This window comes from Labrus mixtus, chromosome 9 (genome assembly GCF_963584025.1).
Source record: "Labrus mixtus chromosome 9, fLabMix1.1, whole genome shotgun sequence".
In the NCBI taxonomy this organism is placed as follows: domain Eukaryota; kingdom Metazoa; phylum Chordata; class Actinopteri; order Labriformes; family Labridae; genus Labrus; species Labrus mixtus.
Window position 1 is genome coordinate 17,083,642 of NC_083620.1, and position 16,333 is coordinate 17,099,974.

The 16,333-nt window shown below is 39.5% G+C and overlaps 1 protein-coding gene across 1 annotated transcript; it reads left to right on the forward strand.

Annotated features, from left to right (window-relative positions):
* Window positions 1–5,148: 5,148 nt before the first annotated feature.
* ankk1 (ankyrin repeat and kinase domain containing 1) lies at window positions 5,149–14,896 on the forward strand. Its single transcript, XM_061046592.1, has 10 exons — window positions 5,149–5,484; window positions 5,618–5,900; window positions 6,019–6,170; window positions 6,506–6,555; window positions 6,832–6,987; window positions 7,720–7,841; window positions 9,862–9,895; window positions 10,388–10,628; window positions 12,028–14,433; window positions 14,479–14,896. Exons 1-9 carry the CDS (start codon window positions 5,156–5,158, stop codon window positions 13,058–13,060), a joined length of 2,400 nt encoding a protein of 799 aa, XP_060902575.1. The 5' UTR covers window positions 5,149–5,155; the 3' UTR covers window positions 13,061–14,433; window positions 14,479–14,896.
* The last annotated feature ends 1,437 nt before the right edge of the window (window positions 14,897–16,333 follow it).

Consider the following 16,333-nt stretch of genomic DNA (forward strand, 5'->3'; position numbering starts at 1 on the left):
CAGCTTGTGCCCTCTGGTGCGCTCCTCTCCATAGTGCGCACGTCTCCTCCCTCTACAGCCTGCTGCTGCTAAGCTTGGATGGGAGGACCTCACCACTGCTTGTACCCCAATCCTCGATACCTCTTGCCAGAGCGTTTATGTTCGATCAGACACAGCACTGGTCACCTGTCTTGTGCAGAGTGTCGCACCTGAGCGCCACAGCTCGCACCTCCTGTGCAATGTATGACAATTCATCTTCAAAAGATGGAGGGAAGATAAGAGAGGCCCTGATTAATGCCGAGGTCTTCTTATAAGCCACATTTTCTTTTTGTAATGTTCAGTTTTATCTGCTAATACTGTACATTTATTTTCCCTTTTCCACTGATACCTATTTTGCGCTCACAGTCATCCTGCTTTCCGTCCAAACTCTCCATGACGTAAACCAGTAGAACAAGCAAAAACCTGACTTAAATAGTACCGCCCCCACAAGGTTTGCACCTGGTGTCATTCACGCAAATTTCACCCGCAAATCGCACACTAACCAAACGTATAATTTTTTGGAATGAACACGCAATTTAGTACTCTTTAATTGGGATCTTAACCCACTTCCAATGAGGCTTGAAGGCAGCCTTGGAGAACATGTTAAGTGATAGTGATTTAAAGTAAGAACATTTGATTACATTAACATGAGAGAGTCTCCATGAACAAAATTGTATGGTAAAAACGAGTTCATAAAAAATCCAAACTAAATGCACCAGTATAGTTTCTCAGAAGTGCTTGTTGGATGGCTGATCATTTTGACATCAGATCTGAGAGATGTATCCAACTATGTCAGTGACTTATTTGAGTCCTTTATCACACTTTGAGAAGCGAGCAGTAGCTAGCGAGAAGCGAGCAGTAGCTTATAAAGTATGGTATTTCATTTGTTCCTTAAATAGTTACACAATCTTTTTGGTCACATTATTCGTTAAAAAAATTAGTGAATCACTGTGTATTCCTTTTAGGGAAGAGTGTTAGATGAATTGCTTTGTTGCCCATATTTTAGTTAGTATTGTATGTGCACTGTAACTTCTCTATGACTGCTAGCTTCATCACTAAATGTGTTAGTGTGAGATCACAATCTTTAACTCTTTCGTCCTGATGGTTCAAAGTATCAAAGTCTAATAGCAGACATTTTTTAGAAAGTGTAAGTACATGGAAAACAAGAAGGGAATTTTGGGGGTAAGTTACATTATTACATTGTTTAATGTAAAAGGGTTGCTACTAGTAACAGATATTCAACAGAAACTAGGTTCTAAAGAATTAAAAGACCTCATGGCTACTGAAATTGATCTTCTTCAAATCTCAGTCAACATATTCAACAAAGTTTATAAAAAAAACCCCCAACTATCCAGGAAAATCAAAAAGAAGGACTGGGGATTTTAATCACTCTTGACTTCAGAGTGCATGTCCACAAAGTCTTCAAAGCCTAAACTTTATACAGTATCCAGGGGAAATCAAAATAAGTCTATACATCCAGCAAAGATTACCCTGAAAATGTACGAATGTATCCAGGGGAAATGTAACAGTATTGAAGAGTTTGAAAAAGAGGAATATATATAATAATGTTTTCGTCTCTTAAGTTAAATCCAGACACTGCTGCTGTGATCATAATTCACACCGTTACTCCTCTCTCACCTTCCGTGTTTATAATTCTGTGTGAGTACAAGTGGGAAAATATCTGCATAAGATTAGGATTTGATGAAAATATTTGAAATGCTCTTGAGAGAAACACAGGAACCAATTAAAGTAGTCTCGAACGCAGTTTACATACCAAAACATTTACCAAAGCATATAACCTCACACCCCACACTCTCTCATTGGGGCAGTGAAAAATCCTGTGGCTCCAACCAGTCGGCTTACACAGCATGTAGGAGCCTGCTAATGTCACCGGCTGAGCTGCAAGATGTTGGTCCCCATCGATGAAGACAGAATTCTCCCCTCAGGTAGCCTATCAGGAATCTGATCACGAGCACCTGTTTCCATTAGAACATCAATCCACGGGTCTGTCCTAAATAACAGTTTGAGTTAGTGAAGCATCAAGCTTTGGCTGTCAGAGAACGTTAAATTCATCTATTAGCACCCCAGCATATACACAGAGGGAGGCAGCTAAAGGGTTAGAGTACTTGGGAGAATGATGTGTTTTGAGGAGTTCTGCGAATTAGCAGATTCAATGTTATTCAACATAGCAGGTTTTAATGCAACACATGGGCAGAAAATCATTAAAAAAAAACACTGACACTGAAATCTTTCACTGATTCATTGTTGATTATTCTGCTCATGTATTTTTTTTAATCTTTCATCCAAACACATTTATTAGTGTGCTGCTCGATATTTAATAAGTAATCCTTTAATGTAACAATGTGTTTGTAGAACCTTCAATTTAGAGTGGCTGTGGCCTGGTGATGACAACACAGAAACATGCACCTCTGGCACCGCGCCTCTTTGGGGTGCGTTTTAATTCAAATCCCAAAGAGGTGCAGCGTCTCCCTGCCACATCCCTGCAGGGTGAGCCAGCAGATTTGAAAGAAGCAGAGAGGAAGGAATCCTATTAAAGGGGAATTATAAATAAAAAATTGACTCTTTGAAAGGAAAGCCTGAACAAAGACGCACCTCAGAGCAAAGAAGAAGAAGAAGAAGGAGAGAAGATATGAAGAATAATATAGCCGCTTCTCAGGAGGCATACATTATAGACAGAAATCCTAATGAACCCCATTTAACATTTAATGTACAGTTAATGACAGCTAGAGGAAGACAGACATGATCAGAGCTGCTCGGTGATGTTAGCCCACAATTGTGAGCTTGTGGTTAAGATTTGCATCATGCATGCAGCAGAAACCAGATTTAATCTAAATGTGCTATCTGTATGGAAGGAGGCAACCCGAGAGAGATTGGCCGACATATGCGTATCAACTAGCAAAGCTTTGAGTGGCCGACCACAGGAACCATTTATACAGATGTGTTTTTGTATTTTTAGCTTATTCTTTCACACAGAAGCAAAACACCTTCTGTGTGTCCCTCGATAAATTATGCAGTAAAGGGGTTGAGAGCTTGTAAAATATAACTGACGAGCCCATAAAACAGAACAGCAGGTGGGAACAAAAGGAAGGTGGTAGAGGACGTCTTTGCTTTGTTCCCCGTCTTTTTGATGAGCCTCTGTTTACCCAAATTATATCTCAAAAACCAGGGAGTTAAAATTTGTTCTCACAAAGAACACCCTGCTTTAATGATACGGAGAGATGCAATCCACAACCACAAGGTCTAACAGGAAGTCAGGGTAGAAAGGAGTAAATGTCTTCACGCATTGGGAACTGAAAATGTTGCAGTTTGTAGATCGCTGTGCCTGGACTACTGGTGAAGACATTTTGAGTTAGCTCACAGCGTTGGACCTATTTACAGAGAGATACATGTATTACAAGAAGTATATGATTTTATCTGATATCAAACCTAGCAAACACACAAACATAGAGTTTAATTAAAATGAATTACCACCCTTCTTGTTGTCTATAGAAAACAAGAATCCTCCCAAAACAAATCAAAAAGTTTTAATCTCACTTTGTTTACTCCGTGTCCTCCTGTCTTAAAGGGATCAGAGACAACCTGCCACTGTGGCTGAAAGTGATTAAGATGACAGAGATTAAGCTCAGTTTTGTGTACATTCTACATTGGCATTTTTAATTTTATTTTACACAATAAATCATTGAAGTATCAAAGTACAATATAAAATCAATATTGTTATGGTACACTGACACTAAAAGACAAAAGCTTATATTGTCCTTGAATGGAACCTGAATGATAACAGAAAAATATGAAATAGATTATATAATGTGTTTGCTTATTGCCTTGGAAATCTTTATTGAGATGACTTTCCTCTGAATAACTTTGATACCACCAACAATCACAGAGAAACCAGCTGGAATATGAATCAGTCCACAAACCAGATAGTAAATTGTTCTCAGAAATAAAACTGCTGAAAAGATCCACCTACTAAAAACTGTTTCACAATCAACACTAAATGAATACATTCACATTCTGTTGACTTTATTAAGAGTAGAAGGTATACTTAAAGAGTCAATACCAATTTTAAGGACTCGTGTTATAAAATAACTACACATACAGCTGTTGGTCATCATATAGTTTGGCATAAAAACTGGGTTTCTGTTACCTTTGGACTGATCCAGACTCTTCCACATGTTTCCAGATATCTTGCTGAGCTAAGCTTTCCTTCTGTTCGCTGTAGTTTATATTCAAAACCAAGAGTGCTATCAATCTATTCGTCTATTGAGTTTGAAGTCAAGGCGGCTTTTTAATTAAATAGGACATCAACTTTTATCATGAATTGTATTCATGTTTTTGTCCTTAGCACGATAAGACCCCGGGAAGCTACATGTCTGCTGCTAAGAAATTGTATTGAGTGACACATCCAGCTACAGTAAGTACAACTTTACAGATATACAAGTGTTGGTATCGGTGAATCTTTGCTGTTGTATTCAAAACAGAGTAGTAACTATCGTAGCAGAAAGGAAAACATTCCTTATACATTTTCATTACAGGTATTTCATTTGTCTTCTTGTGTGAAAATAACAATCTATGTTATGTACAATCTGTGTGGGAGGGCTTGGTTTGAACAACACACAGACACACTGTGTGCACTTACGCACACAATCACTGTTTCATAAACTCGATTCACACCCAGATGCAATGAGAACAGCCATATTGTAAAACTGCAGGCTACTGAGCCATCATGTAGGAGCTGCTGGAGGTTAAGTGCCTTGTTAAAGTAGTTTGATAGAAGTGAATGGTTCATTAGGCAGTCCTCTTACTGTATATAGTTACCCATATTTCAGTGGCCCTTTCTTTTATACAAACCTACATAACTGATTCTCTATTGGTGCTGGACTCTAAGGATTACTTAGATCGCCTTCAGATGGATGTAGGTCAGTCTCAGTATCGTGAGATAAGAAGTTCAACAGCAAGTCTGAAAGACTGAAAGCTTAGTCAGCAGTATAAAAACAGGCTTTACTGCATTGCAGTGCAAACCAGTTCTGCGTCTTAGCTCCTCCCACAGATCTACTGTGTAACCAAGTATGAATGTGACTGAACAGGCCTTTTAAACAGTCAGCCGCAACTGATTTGAATGTGTCACCATGTTCTACTTTCTCTCTCCCTGCATGAGACACAAGCTCCTGTTGTGCCACTGATCGATGCTGATCTGGAGGATAAACCCTCTTTATGTGCCGGATTAATCATTCAGTGTGTTGTGGGGGCTTGTGTCAGACTCATGGATTGCCTTGATGGATCCCCCGGGAAGTTCAGGAACTTTGAGAAGGACGACTTTGAGGCAGACTGGATTAAAGTGGCAGAAAACAGATTTGGTCAGGTGTATATGGTCAAACTCAAACTCTGGCGGCTTCACTGTGCCCTGAAAAGCTTTGACACAACGTTGTGTGCAAACAACTTTTACAGGTAGGATTTAAAATATATGATATTTGTTGTTGGAATTCTATAATGTTTGAATATCTATTTCCTGTGGGCAAGGTTTTAAAATATATTCTTAATGCCCACACAGACTCACTGACCATTATTCTTTTCATCACAGGAGAATAACAGAGGAGGCGTCCAACATTGCCAAAGCAAAATTCAAGTACATCATGCCCATCTACGGACTGTGCAACGAAGCAACAGCCTTAGTGATGGATTACATGAGTAATGGATCGCTGAACAATCTCCTGGCCAGTCACACCTTGATGTGGCCAAAGAAGTTCCAGATGATTCATGAGACCTCCATGGGCATGAATTTCCTCCACAGCATGAAACCTCCACTCCTCCACCTAAACCTCAAGACGTCCAACATCCTCCTGGACGATCATCTGCATGTCAAGGTCAGTGAAACTCAGAGGGAGATCGTACATACTTATGAAGTCTTTTGGCATTTCTGTGCTCTGGAGAGTAAAACATGCAAAGCTTGTACAACTCTGGAATTCCTTTTTTTCTATCAAGATTTCAGATTTTGGTTTAATCCACTGGGAAGAAGGCATGAGCAAGAAGTTGTTTTTGGAGAATCTGACAGCGAGAGGAAATATAAGTTACATTCCTCCAGAGACCTTCACTCAGAGCCCTGAACCTCCAGGAACTGCATTTGATATTTACAGGTGACTTACCAAGGGCATTTCTGAAATTACACCATTACCACTCACTGCTATTTCTTTCTGGTTCAGTGTTATATCCACAGTTCACACAGTGCAACCTTGCTCTCTACCTTATATACTTCAACAATCATGTATCCCTGTAGCATACTCTATAACACCCATAGCTGATACTCTCTCTCTTCATTTTTTATATTCAACACTTTCAAAAAACAACAACTATGATTTGATTTCTGTCACGATGTTTGAATAAATTTAGGTTGCAACACATTTCCCTTAATGTAGGATATGCCATAGTACAAAATGAAGACTGAATTGCCTCTGTCCACTTTAATCCACAGCTTTGGAATTGTGATTTGGGAGATTCTGACTCAGCAGAAACCATATACTGGTAGGAATTATTTTATTTCAAAAGCATCCTTATTAACCCTTTCCCCCCCTGTCGGAAACCCAAACTATTCCTGAAACATAACTCATTGAGGAACACGGTGTGTTGAAGAATGCTGTTTGAAAGGGAATGCTCAACATATTTCAGCATAGTGGCCCTTTGACAAAATATTCAAAAACTGCATTAAAGAAAAGGGGAGCCTGCTCTAATCGTCTGGTGTCTACTGCATGAGTCCATCTATATGGAACCTGGTGTCTGACATCTGTTTTCTTGACCCAGGGTGCAGTGTGACCACTGTGCTCCTACAGGTGTCAGATGGTAAGAGACCCGCTGTGGAGCTGCTACCTGAACAGAGGCCCCCTGAGTGTGATGAGATGATCCACATCATGAGGCGGTGCTGGGACCATGACCACAAGAAGAGGCCGCAGTTCTCAGGTATGCTCATGGACCCAAATCTACTTGAACTGTCACAGGAACAAAGAAACCTTGCATCTTGTGTTGTGGTTAATTACCTTAATCCCTCCATCCCATCTCATTAAAAAAACAATGCAGTGTAACAAAGCCATGTTATGATTTAATCAAACTGATCGGGTTTGAAGCACTTAAGGAAAAAGGTGTTTCAAACAAAAAGCATTTATGATGTTCGATATTAAGACTCTCACACACTAATGGATGGAAAAGTGACCCATCTAATTATGTAGTATTACAGTATCATTTTAATGTGCTGCCTTGACATCCATTTGGTACTTGTCTCTCAATTAATCTACATTCTATATAAAATCTAAAAAAACAGAAGTTTGCGACATCAGAGGTCTATGAATTGCACCATGTTAAAAAAAGAACACAAGATTTGTATTATCTTAACACAAGAGGGTCACCCTTATTGAGACAGGCACTTATCCCCCGAGAGGTCATCTAAATGAAAACAATTGAGTGTCATGTTTATTCATAAACAACAGCAACTCGATTTTTGATGCTCGCAATCAAAAACCGTGTTTGCAATTTACTGGAAGAAAATCGGCCCTTGATTTATGCATGACCATTCATTTTCTGTAGCGCTACAGCTATCACAGTATTATGGGTTTTGCAGCAGTGAGTGGAAGAAAACATTTGTTTGATAAGGTACATTCAGAACAGTTTGTTCCCTGACTGCTGCTTTGTTTGCAGACACTGTGAGGAAAACAGAGGTTCTGAGTGAAGTCCTGAAGATCCCAGGACCAATCACGATGTCAAACAGTGACGGCAGACTGAAATTAGATTATCCATTGCTGCTTTCACCAAAACATGAAGTGAGTACTGCTTCATTTTATGCTTGGATGTTTATATCTCCTCCTTGGGTTTAATGAACAGCTCAGGTTTTTTGTGTTATAAGTTAGGGGGAAAGCATCATTCATAACACAAAGCCTGTAAAACCCTTTGTTTCACTGAGTCCATTGTTGAAATTAATTGAACTTTTCAATTGATTTTTGTGAATGCTGCTGTTTTAATGATACCTGTATGAGAAAGGATTTTAGCTACCATGCGAGAGCTTACATCTGAACAGTTTGTTATTATAAAACATATTAATATATATTGTTATCCAGTGTTTTCTAAAGCATGGCAGAGGCAGTTTTCCCATGAACGCACAGTGTTTCTGGATGTTTGAACTGCCCTCTCTAAGTCCTTTTGATTTGTATTATTTCCATTTTTATTACACCATGTTCTTTCCTTTGAAGCCAAAGAAAAGTTTCCACTTCAGTGCATAATAACGGGAGATAGGATTGTGGGATAATGTGCTGCTCTAGTTTACACTACAAAAACAATTCATTTCCCGCTAGCAGCTTTGTGAAATGGTAATTTGGTACAGCTTTAAATGTGTAGTAACTGTTTTTTTTTTGTTTTTTTTTACAACTTGGGGGTAGCAGAAAAACATTAACTTACATAAAAATGACTCTTTATGTTTATAGTGTAAACTAACTATAATGCATTCGCCCATTTACAAATAAAGGCATTAAGCTGAATCAATCATTTTTAAAGATGTTTTTCAGGCCACCTAATGAATCTTATCACAATTTGAATCTCTTCATATGTTTTTTTTTTTTTTACCTTCCAACAGCTCAGAAGTCTTTATTTACACAAAAATGTTTTACTTCTGCGTTGGTCTTCTTACATCATGCCTTGCCTCAGGAGACCTCCTGCCTCCCCTCCAGTCCAACAGGGATATCCTCCCACTGCATGTGTAAACGACCAGATCAGGAGGTTTTCAGGAACAGTCCTCCTGGAATTCTCTAGAAATTTCCAGGAGTGCATATGTGAAAACAGCTAGAGTAGCAGTTTTCAATGATAGTGAAATGCTTATTTATGTTCACAGATAGTGTTGAACTTGATGATGTGGCGCTTTAAAGGCGGCATTGTCATTTGATGAATACAGTAATAAAACATTGACATTATAGCAGCTTTAACACAATTACTAACATTAACATGCTATTACAATGCTAACAAGCTGATGTTTGGCAGGTTTTACATTTATTATGTTAACCATTATGTTTTTACATGCTAGCTTGCAAACTTTTGCTTATTAGCACTTCAAGTTCAGTTCAGGCTGTAGGGAATCATTTTGGTTTAGATGAAAAATCAGGGTACCAACAGGATATCGCAGGATATTTTCATGTAGGCATCCATAGTGGGTATTTATCAAATTAATTGTCATTCTTATTGCTAGTTGAAAGAAGAAAGGTAATTTCCATATTCTTTGTTGTGTAGGCAGGTGATATTCATTGACTGTGTATAAACACGGATGAAGAGTCTCCAAGTCTCTCCGTTGTACAAAAATGAAGCCAAAATACCTCAATTATGGGCGCTGCCATTTTGTGCTTCATGGTGACATAATTCATATTTTCTAAGTCAAACTGAAGGTCTCAGAAAATGAACACTTGGGCCAAAAATCAACGTAACAATAAATTACAATAACAACATCATCTGGGCTTTAGGAAAATTGATTTGAGGTATATTTTAATTTGAAAGTATTTCACGTGTTCGATATGTTTACATAGGGGAGGCGGGGTATAAGACCTATACTGCAGCCAGCCACTAGAGGGAGCTTTAAATCTTTTGGCTTCACTTGAACCGGTCTCTCCATGCATCCATCTTTTGAAACAGTCTCTGTTATCATGCATGCAATTTGATAATATAACTGTCAAACTGTTGAGTCATTTACATCCTTTAGTAGCCACGCTATTGATACCCGTGCATATTAACCACTTGTGATGATTTATGTCACAGCTAATAAATAACATTTGTAATATTTCCTCTCTTTCTTTTCACTTTCAGATGTCTTTGCCTGAGCTGCCTGACCTTCCCTCAGGTAAACACATGGGAAGAAAAAGACTGCAAAATCATGTTCATTGCAGTACAAAGCCTGGAGGGCTGACATTTAAAAAGTGCTATTTACAGTGCTGTCACATTTTTAATATTTCCTTTTGTACTGAAAAGGAAAGACACATATCAGCAGAACAGAGAGTAGAATAAACGTCCATACACATGCTTGTATCCTTTTTTCTTTAAATGTTCAATCAATTTTTGAAGGTTTGATGGTTCACAATACTTTAAAGTGATCCTGCATGCAGGTCCCCCTTTAAAATAACAATACATTTGTTGAAGTTTTAATGAATGTGTACAATTTACACTAACAGCTGATATTGACTGAGCTCTCAAAAAGCCCCAACAACTTCAACACTCTGCACAGCACTACACAATAAAACGGGGAGACTGAGTTTGATTAATTCCTCTGACACACTATGTTAGCCATTCCTGCGGTTCTTTTTCCCATATAACACCCTTTGCTTTTGTTTCACAGACAACTTGCACTCCGATGACAGAATTATCTCCCTGCTCTTCAAACAGGACTTTGGTAGTTTCAGACAGTCTGTGAGAAGAGAGCACGTACACAAACAGTTTTTAGAAGATATGAACCTCCTTCACTATACGGTGGCCAGTGGGGACGCAGAGAGTGTGGAGCATGTGCTGAGTCTGGGTGCTGAAGTCAACTGCACTACTGCAAGAGGTTACACCCCTCTTATTGTTGCCGTTCTGAAAAGGTTTGTACAAAGAAATATTCATAACTTGTTTTATACAAGTGACAAAAAAGTATCTCTTGAATACAAGTGGCTATTTTTATAATGTCTACACTTAAAAGGTCACTAAGACTTTCTACATTTTGAATACATTCATTTGCCAGTTAGATGAGATCTTGATACCACTCTCATGGTTATAGATGCAAAGGGAGCAAGAGCACAGGAAGCTAGACAGAGTTGGGGTTATGAGAGAAGTGAGTCTATACACTTATGCAGCATGATATCTGTAGTTTTTGCATAAATTTACATAGCCAAGATTATTTATATGTAATCGGTACTTACAGCAGTTATACAAATTTAACACTTCAATAGACAACAAACTGCAAAAATAGAACTAACGTGAAGCAGGGAAACTGCACAGTGATTATCAACGAGTGAGACAAAAATATGCACAGTAAGAGATGTGGTCTCTGCCCAGTCCATCATTTTCTATAGTTATGCAGAGCTGTGTATTTTCAGATGATATTTCAAAACAACACATGAATTTGGTCGCAGTGAAACAGCTCCTATCTGCTGCCTATTGCATAACTGTGCAGGGAGTATCATAAACGAATCAGATAGGCTTTTTGAGCCAGTAGGTGTCGCCCTTGAGCACCAATATGAAACCAAAACAAACTGCTGTTTGGCGATTCTGAAGCCTCCGCTCTCCTCCAGCCACACACCTCCAACCCCCTCCACTCGAAGGAGTTATAAAATGGAATGCACCATAATTAAGCACACATTAGTGCAAGCAGTGTTCAAACTTGTCCTTGGCTTGAGCTGCAATTGTCTGTGGCATGCTTTGTTTTGTTAGCAGGCTTATGTTAGCAAGCTGTCGTTAGCAAGCTGTCGTTAGCTACACATTGCATATAAATTGACACAGAATGACTGGATCTAAAAAGGCTTATGTGACATCCAAATAAGCAGTGAGTAGGCTTTGTTATTCTTCATTTCTCTAGTCCTTGACTGAAACAGCTTTAGTACACAAAGGGAAGAGCCGGCTGTCCTGTCCTTTTAAACATGATGAAAACACGATTCTGACAACAACACAGCCTGCTTCTCGCTCATTGTAGACTGTCATGACTCAGAGACATATTTACATAGGATAAACTTGATTTCTGCTATATTTATGAGTCAAATGTCGCACACCTATACCTTAATATCTCATAGTGAAAAACTAGTCAAACATAATAACTTCTCAACCATAACACAACAAACACAATAGTTGATGTATGTCTTTAGTTAGTGTTAGCCCACCCACCTTCTTTGCTAATGAGTTTAAGGCCACTCCCAGGAGGGTCTCTGCTTTTTTGCCTGATGACCTCTTTGGGATGAAAAAGTCAGTCATATTGTCAGTCATGTGAATGAAACATCTTCTCTCCAGGCTTCATGACATCACCTCTTTGTTGCTGGACCATGGCGCAGCCACAGACCTTGGAGATGAAGACCAGTGGACTGCACTCCATTTTGCTGCTCAGAGTGGCGATGACAGAACGGTTCGCCTCCTCTTGGACAAAGGAGCTGCAGCAGAAGCCCGGGAAAAAGCTGGTTGGATGCCCCTCCACCTGGCCTGCCAGAACGGCCACGAAACAGTGGTGCGCCTGCTGCTTTCACGGCTGTCAGAGGAAGCAGTTAGTGAACGGGAGGCACAAGGGAGGACGCCTCTCCACCTCGCCTCCGCCTACAGGCATCTGAGTATCGCCAAACTCCTCCTCTCTCATGGAGCAGATCCCAACGCTACAGACGGCTCTCTGTCCACTGCTCTTCACTTAGCTGCAGATGAAGGCCAGTTCAGAATAGTCAGACAGTTACTGATGAGTGGTGTGAATATTGACACTGCAGACAGCAGAGGATTCACTCCGCTCCACTTGGCTGCTCTGAAGGGTCACACTGGCATATGTAGGCTGCTGTTGTCAAACGGGGCCAGCCCAGACTCCAGGACCCTGCAAAGCTGGACTCCCATGCACCTGGCGGCCCTGAGGGGACATGAGGCCACTGTGGTTCAGCTGGAGAGTCAGGGGGCTTGTGTGAATGCTAGAGGTGAAAATGGATGGACCCCTCTCCACCTGGCCTGCCACCAGAGTGAGTCCAAGGTAGTGGCAAGTCTTCTGGCAGCCAGAGCTGATCCCAATGTGTCAGAGGACTGTGACGGATGGTCGCCATTACACGCGGCATGTAACAGTGTCACTTTCCCAAGTGTCCTCCACTTAATATCACATCATGCAGATGTGAATGCAGTAAACTCAGGGAATGCTTCACCGCTACACCTGGCTGCCCAGCACGGCTGCACACCTATCGTAAAGGCTCTGCTGCTGAACGGAGCAGACAGGACTTTGCTGGACTCATCTGGATCCACAGCTCTGAACGTGGCCCAAAGGTGTGAGAAATGGGACATAGTGAAGCTACTGGAGACGTAGGGCTGATAGAAGAACTGTGAAATAGAATAATTAATTAATACATGTGAACACAGCAGGAAAATTATCATACTTTGTTATTTGTAAAAAGCAGGAATTTGAGAAGATTAAAAAAGTATTATATATATAATATTATATATTATATTATATTATATATATATATAATAATATAACCAGTATAAGAGAGGATGAATTATCACATTTCATCACTCATTAGTAAACACATTAATACAGAAAATGCACAAATACAACTTGTTCGCATCCATAATTAACCTTTATACATGTATTTAATTTAACCTTGTTTTATTTGTCTAGCAAATCATTACATAATCAAATAATCATTTGAGCTTTTCTTTCAATTTACATGAACATTACAATGACAATCTGTAAGTAATTCCTTTGCCTTAGGTTAACCCATATATGCCACATAAGGTTTTATGAGGTTATAACCTGAAATCAGGCTGTCATTGAATAAATAAAGACACAAACGTCTATAAAATCCCATAGGAACATTAGAAGGGAAAATTAGAGGGATTCAATGCTGGGGTCAGACTAAGGTAAAGTACCCCGTAAGGACAAAACACAAATCAATTCTCGTCTGTGAATCACTTTTTCCTGCATGCTCCTTCTGTGTACTCTGCTGGAATTAAAGCTGCTGCCACGTAGTGATGAAAATGAAAATAAAAGAATGCTCTTCTTATGACTTACTGAGGCATTCATTTGATTAAACCTGTCAGACTTTATGAAGGTGTTATGTGTCTTATAAACTGGAGAAAATATGGAGGACTACAGACCTAGTGGATCACTTTTACTGGCATTTAGATCATGCCTGAAATTTAAATTTCATTCATCTATTGAACCCTTTTGGCCATAAATACATGTGTGCTTTATGACAAGGCAAACTGATTATCAGACATTCTCTGCAGACTGAGGGAAACGCTGCCCAGCTCATGCACTACTCATTTAGGACAGTGACACCTTATTAAATCCTAATGAAATGCATGGATTAAGGGCTGTATTGACCTGCACATTCACAGCCTTTTCCCTGTAACCACAAGAGACTGAATGTGATGGAGAGGAGGGGGTTGAGCTGCATAAAATTACAGTTGACTCAGACTGTGAGTTTAGTTTTCTTCTTGTTTTCTTTTTAAATTGGTAATTTTATTCTGAATATTTTTTTCCTTCTTGAAGTTCGACCCTGAGCATTACAGGTGCTGTCTACTAACTTGTTCTGTGTCTCCATGTTTACCATTTTGGCCCCATGAGAAGACTGAACCATCCATACATCCTGCTTTAGTCCTGGTGGGATTTTGAAGTATTAGAAAAGGCCTACTGTGTGTGTTTGTGTGTGTGTGTGTGTGTGTGTGTGTGTGTGTGTGTGTGTGTGTGTGTGTGTGTGTGGGGGGGGGGGGGGGGTTAAGTCTCAACACAATTACACTTGTATGTGGTTTTTGCCTGACCAGTGCACTGTGAAATAAGCAGTCTAGTGACTTAAATGGCTTAAACTGTTCAAATAGACCAACTTCTACTTAAATCAAAATAAGATAGATGTGGCTACTTCACAATAAAAGCCCATGACTAAACCTTGAGAAGTAGCTTCCAAATGTGATTATTTATATTTAAATCATGATAGCAATGCTTTTTCAGTCAATTTTCATTCTTTGCCCTTGTTTTTTTTTCTGTGAAAGTTGTGTTCAATTTATGTTTTCATCATATTAGACAGCTATCAGGAAGCTGCACTCTCTTTGGATTTACATTGATCTACATAGGCACAAATAGGATTTATCATATCTTTCATTTTTTTAATCAAAAGCCTGACAAAGTAAAGTATCTGCTGACTCTGCGTTCACTGTCATTTTTCCTCAAAGGTTTGAAAGCAGCTTTGACACTACAAAAAAAAAAAAAAGCTCTCCTGAGAGGATTGTGTATTTCAGATTGCAGGATGATTTATAGTTAGTGAAAGGCCTTTGTACTGCAGAAACTCCCATTTGAAATTGATGATGCCTTCAATGTCTTCAAAACTGAAACAAACCACGTTGGTGTGATTGTTATCCAAACAGTCTGATGACAGTTGAACAGATGGGAATGACACACATACGTGGAATCCACTGATGTGTGTCTTTGTCTAAGCTGTGAAAAAGTGAAAAATGACTTTCACTTTTTCCTGCAACCTCCAATCTGGCCCACCCAAATCAATGGTGCTGCCCCAACCTTTTTACACACACCGTGACACAATGGATACTTTGTATTGGCGAGTAATTGGATTTGCAGGCCTCTAAACCAATTTCATTTTCTAATAGGGACATAAGCAGGAAGAAGATAATGTCATGTTAGTTGGTTGTAACACAAACAACAAGAGCCAATGGACAACAGAAAAGGGATACTTTTCCTGTAATATGAGAAGCCAAAATGTGCACTTTTTTAACATAAATGTATTTCATTTAGCCTCAGACATCTTAAGGAAACACCTTAAAGATTTTACCCCAAGTGTTTCTATGCTTATGCTTTGTGTGATACAATAATACCAATTTGTTTAATTTGATTTAAATTATGGTTAGAAGAAAATTCTCCTCCTAATTGCTTTAAATAAACTGCTTGAAGTGATAACAGAATACAGCTCCCCTTTCTGTATTTCCACCGACTTTCTTCATTTAAAGGTTCTAAAGGCTTTACTTTAAAACTCATTCTGAGCAATTTGCATTGATAATAGTGTTTTAAATCTACACACTTACGCGTACAGGGCTGCTATGGATGAGCTGTTTCATGTCTTTGGCCGATGTTAACTGAACCACTATAAATTGTTCAGCCTATTTCAGTTACATTTTTCAATTAATTAGACTTTATTTAACAGGGGGACCGCTGATTTTTAATGTTGTTTCTTGCCTTGGAGGCACAGTCTGAAAGCCCCGTCTGACAAACACAGCGCTCATCTTAATGAAGGCTTGTAATCTGGCTACTTATTGATATATTTAGCTGCTCAGAGGAAAGCCATTACACACTCTCGTCCAAGCCCCTCTTAACAGGCAGGGTTAAACTCACCACTGAGCTGTGCCCCGTGGTGTTAAGCAGCTTCAATCATGACTGATGCAGCTGCGCCATTTGATCCAGGTGTGCCGCCTCAGCAGGACCGAGCAAGGCAGCAGACATCTCAGGTCCTTCCACAGTAACTGATCGAATGATCTTTCACGTCTCCGGAGGGCTGATTTTTCTACAGAATGATGATATGGAAAACTTTTTTTTTTGCCCCTGTCATCTTGTTGTGACCTCTCACTCTGC